This window comes from Salvelinus sp. IW2-2015, linkage group LG36, assembly GCF_002910315.2.
Source record: "Salvelinus sp. IW2-2015 linkage group LG36, ASM291031v2, whole genome shotgun sequence".
NCBI lineage: Eukaryota > Metazoa > Chordata > Actinopteri > Salmoniformes > Salmonidae > Salvelinus > Salvelinus sp. IW2-2015.
Genome location: NC_036875.1, coordinates 8,274,183 through 8,279,647, shown reverse-complemented (window position 1 = coordinate 8,279,647; position 5,465 = coordinate 8,274,183). Strand labels below are relative to the sequence as shown.

At 39.3% G+C, this 5,465-nt stretch overlaps 1 protein-coding gene across 1 annotated transcript; it reads left to right on the top strand.

The window, feature by feature from the left end:
• Positions 1–1,492: 1,492 nt before the first annotated feature.
• LOC111959875 (twist-related protein 2) lies at positions 1,493–5,465 on the top strand. Its single transcript, XM_023981711.2, has 2 exons — positions 1,493–2,242; positions 5,196–5,465. Exon 1 carries the CDS (start codon positions 1,726–1,728, stop codon positions 2,209–2,211), a length of 486 nt encoding a protein of 161 aa, XP_023837479.1. The 5' UTR covers positions 1,493–1,725; the 3' UTR covers positions 2,212–2,242; positions 5,196–5,465.

Below are 5,465 nucleotides of genomic sequence, written 5' to 3'. Positions count from 1 at the left end.
TGTTGCTCAGAGAGGTATTGAAGTAGGCTACAGTATTTGAGTTCATATAATTGACCGTTCATAAGAATAACATTGCACAAAATAAAAATATCTTGCATCTGTTTGAATATACTCACTTGTTATTAGGCTTCATCCTTCACACATTTTACCAAGCAATTAAACTCATTGTGAAATTCAAGTATTTCATAATTATGAGGAAGGATTTCAATTAATTATACCTTAATACTACAGATAAATGTATAGGTAAAATACATATACAGTGGGATTTTACTCCAACGTTAAAAGCATTTTGGCAGCAGACAATTCGGCCGTTATTACGAGCCACTTGCGCACCGTTATGTGTAGAAAACATGACATCACACATGAAGAGGTGGAACTTTGCCAAAACGCCAATGCAAAACGTCCACTGGAGGCATCCACAGAAACACGATAACTTATCGGTGACTTCCACATTATGAAAACTGGGGAAGCATACATACTTTTGATTAATTAGTGAACAAGTGTATCTATTTCCAAACTGTCTGTATAGGGTAAGTATTTTCTATGTATTCAAATTCAACCCATGCTCACAAACTAAATGTTGTGTGTCATAGACTGTTCTCTCTGCTACCGCACGGCAAGCGGTACCGGAGCGCCTAGTCTAGGTCCAAAATGCTCCTTAACAGCCTCTACCCCAAGCCATAAGACTTGTTTTTACACTGCTGCTACTCGCTGTTTATTCTCTATGCATAGTCACTTTATCCCTGCCTACATGTACAAATAACCTCTACTTACCTGTACCCCCCCACATTGACTCGGTACCGGTACTCCCTGTATATAGCCTTGCTATTGTTATTTCATTGCTTAACTTTTTATTTTATTTTTTACTTTAGTTTGTTTAGTAAATGTTTTCTTAACTATATCTCTTGAACTGCATTGTTGATTAAGGGCTTGTAAGAATTTCACTGTAAGGTCTACTACACCTGTTGTATTCCGCGCATGTGACAAATAAACATTCATTTGATTTTGAATAGAAGGCCTATTGAGATGCATCATAGAGAGATAGCAACTATATATTATTTGGATTACATATAAGCCTATATATATTTAGGTTATRATGCCTATATTTATCGTTTATCTTGATGTCACTATATTAAGATAGTCAGTATTAAGGAATTTAATGGGCATTGTTCATTAATATCCAATTAAGAAACAACACACTTTTCATAATTTGAATTATGCATTTATCAAATAAACGTACTATATTTGGAATAGGAAGGCTAGAACATGAATTATTGCAGATAATAATAATAGCCCTATTGTTACTTTTGTCATATTTGATTGTTTTGACATGACAATCAAATATGTTCTGACTGAAGTCCTGGGCTGCTAGAATGATGGAGTGTAACCTAAGACTGTTCCCTCCTGTTTATTAGCTGGCCAATCAGAGCCCAATACTGCCTCCCCCTCCACTCAGACAACTATTTAGCATCTGAATCTTGGATGAAGTTTCCCCAAAAAAGTAAGGAAAAACTTCCTGCGAGAGAAGGACGGTGCCAAGCGTACGTTCGAAAGTAGTGTATCAGACTCCCAAGACGTAGAGAGAAGAAAAGTCGTAGAGTAAGACATTTTTTAAAACGACTTTCTGTCGGTGCCTGGCTGCATATTCGGATATATTTTCTAACTCAGGCTTCAAAAGTGGAGACCGTTTTTTCTTCGATATCCTTGCATTTCTTTAAACGAGAAATGGAAGAGGGCTCAAGTTCTCCCATCTCCCCTGTGGATAGCCTAGTGACCAGCGAGGAGGAGTTGGACCGACAACAGAAAATATTTGGAAGGAAGAGGAGACACAGTAAAAAGTCGAGCGAGGACTGCAGTCCGGGTTCCGTGAAACGGGGCAAAAAAACGAGTCCAAGCAGCAATCAGTCCTACGAGGAGTTGCAGAACCAGCGGTGCCTAGCCAACGTCAGGGAGAGGCAAAGGACACAGTCGCTCAACGAAGCCTTCTCGTCTTTACGCAAAATCATCCCCACTCTACCCTCGGATAAACTGAGCAAGATCCAGACACTAAAACTGGCCTCCAGATACATAGACTTCCTCTATCAGGTGCTGCAAAGCGACGAGATGGACAACAAGATGTCGAGCTGCAGCTACGTTGCGCACGAGAGACTCAGTTATGCTTTCTCGGTGTGGAGGATGGAGGGCGCTTGGTCAATGTCTGCAACGCACTAGCACCCAAAGCCCTTCACTCATTGCCAAAGCGGTAGGTGGCAAATGCAGCTTTACCTCCCATGAGACGAAACAAAACCAAAAATAAGTCCTAAATGATGATGATGATGATTATTATTATTATGCATAAAAGTTGTGAACATAGAGTAGGCCTATTCCTATTGGCTAGCCTATATCCTATTTGAAATTCGTGGACATTTTAGGGCAAATTTAACAAGTGATAATAATGGCGAACCTCACATACAGTAGCAATAGCTTTGGCACTGGTTAATGATCCTGGGGAAAAAATATTAGGTTGTGGCTTTAGCTTAAAGTCAGCGTCAGGTAGGCTATTGATTTAAAGGCGAAACAATGTCCCCTCTAATTCTATAGGTAATAACAATGGTACAGTGAATTATGTACGGAATAATTGTAACCTACCCAATTGTCTCAGTGAATTTGTATGATCAAATTAATCTGGTAGCTCAATYGCCTACAAATAACATTCGTACACATCCATGCCATGGCATACATTTCACCAGTCCGCGCGCACCTGGAGTCTGGCGCGCAGAAACGCATGTGGATGACCTGAGCATGAGCCAGGTTAATACACAGTTAGACAAGTGCTCCATCAGCATTTGCTTGACAACAACACTTTGCTAAATGAGAAGAAAYCGGGCTTTAAAATAAGTTAGTGAGGGTCATGGAGTACTTCATTTACAATAAGAATATGGCTGCTTTACGATTTATGGACGTGGAAACTTGGTGTTATTAATGTAAATAATGGTTTTGGAACATTGTTTACTTGCCAAGCACCGAGGTAGCAACCAAAGACAACTATAAAATACGCTTCACTGACACTGGGGGAGTGAATAAGGGTAGAAACGTATGGGGGTTTTCCTAGCCGTGAGTGGCATGACAGCTCGAAAACACATTAAACTCTGCGGTGAGTTGTGAGTCTTGCACTTAATCCTTGTCCGTTCTTAACGACATTTTAAGACGGAGGGCCTATGGGAGAGAGAGCAGCAGCCTTGAACAGCCTACCATGGGTAATTTATTCACAATGGAGAACTTTCTTGTATGGAGGCCGCAGGAATGGCAACGCTCGGCTTGGGCCCGAGAGTTTAAACCAGCGTTTGATTAAATATGCGAGCCATTAGGCCTAAAGTCTATCTATACTGGCTGGTTGCAGGTAAAAAATGGATACGGTATTTTGAGAGTTTCTACTTCCCTTATCAATGCATACCGTTACCCAAACCGTTGAGCGGCTTTGCGCTGTGAAGCAAGTCATTGAGACTTATTTATGCATCACTATGCATGCCACACAACAATCTGAATGCATTTGTTTTCTTGTCCAGTGCCCTTGACCTAATTAGAGTAGTGTAAATCTAATGCACATTTTGTAAAATGGAGACTGAAGAGCCTTGATATGGCATAGGCTACATGTTCATGATGAAGGAAAGAGGAAACCGCACACTGCTCTTGATAGTATCACGGATATTTAATACGTTTACGTATCGGCCACACGGCCTTCGTCAGAGGCTACATGTTCAAAAATCAAATAGGAATGGTTTGTTGCTACAAATAATTATTAGAAACATTGTTAATATGCCTAGGCCTAGTTCTTTCTAAAGGAGTATAGGCCACACATTTACCTATGCTTTTAAATGACATGTCTGCTCTGAATAGATTGGACCAATTCTAGTAGGCTACTGATGTATTGGAACACATATTAAAGTCGTATATGAGTTGAACATTGATTCAAAATCGTGACAGCGAAGAACACATTTCCAGTGAAATAATGCCTGCTTTTGGTTTGTTTAGCTCCATGGACTGGAACCATGTAGTTTACAGACCGCRCACTCGCAATCAATCGATCACAAGAAAGACTTTGTTGTCGTAGGCTTTAAACCAGCTCTTCTGTAAAGAGGAAAAATAAACTACACTATGGTGATTTGTGTAAACACTGTACATTTGAAGGTGGTCTTTCTCGAACTTAACCGGACGTCTTTTCAATATCAAATTCTGCTGCCAATACTGTTTGGGGTTTCATTAGCCTGTGTGGAATGTCAAAGGAAAATAAGAGAGAACCCAGAATGACATGTTATTTTTCTTGGGATGTGGTCTTTACATTCATTTGTTCTCATTAAACGACATAATTAAAATGTTATCAACAATTTATGAGGCTAAAATCAAAATTAGGCCTAGAGACTAGGCTACTTATGCGTGCATTAGCCTATAGGCTGATTTAAACAGCTTAGCCCTTTTTCCTCCTTACATTGGTTATTGAACAAAACTAATACAAATGTGTTTAACCCACACATACACACTATGTATAGCAAATTGTAGCCTACTAATATTTATTAAACGAATTCAAGAAACAAAACGGCCATCTAAAGTCTAATAGAAATGTAGGCTAATTGCGGCATTTACACTTTGCCTCATAAATTACTGAAAGGAAATGTAGTCTTTGTAATAGCCAACTGTGAATGAAGTCAAATGCGTTTGCATAGACTACATTCGAAATAATATAACTGCATAAATATTTATCATAGATTTATGATGCTGTGTGTTCACTCTTCCATAGAAATGAAAACATCCTAAAACGGACAGGTGCTCACGTCCCTTACAGTCTATTTGGCCTGCTCTGTTATTTTCCAGTGATGCAATTACATAGGCCACTGTGGTTTATGCACCACATTTAAAATGAAATCCCTTTCCGTTGTTGACATATGGTTTCACTCAGGGCGAAATAATTGTTTCATTAATGACTTCCTATGCCAGTGAACGTTTCAAATAGACACTTGTGCCACCCTTAATGCCAATAGACAATGCATGGCTAGCCTTACCAATCTCTTTCAGGAATGAAGTGCAATAAAGCTATGCATGTGATGTATTAGTTATACTATATTGTAAAGCTTTTGTTTGATAATATATATGCAATAAATCTGTAATATTGGTAATTGGTGCTAACATTTTGATGTGTTTTATTTTTTTTACCGTTATAGACTGTTTACTTCTACAAAGTACGAAGACACCCAATCTATTGAAGAACCCACGAACCTCAGAAACATTGTCAAGAGACGTAATGTGACACACAACTCTCCTGGGGTGTGTTGAGTGCAATTACCTAACACATGGAACAGTGCGAGAAGGAGTAAAAATAACCCCGAAAATCATGTTGCATACTCAGACAGTGTTGTCAGACAGTGTTGTCAGACAGTGTTGTCAGACAGTGTTGTCAGACAGTGTTGTCAGACAGTGTTGTCAGACAGTGT

What these genes read in the sequence shown, in the direction of transcription:
- LOC111959875 (XM_023981711.2), top strand. Translation starts at nt 1,726, where the DNA reads ATGGAAGAGGGCTCAAGTTCTCCCATCTCCCCTGTGGATAGCCTAGTG.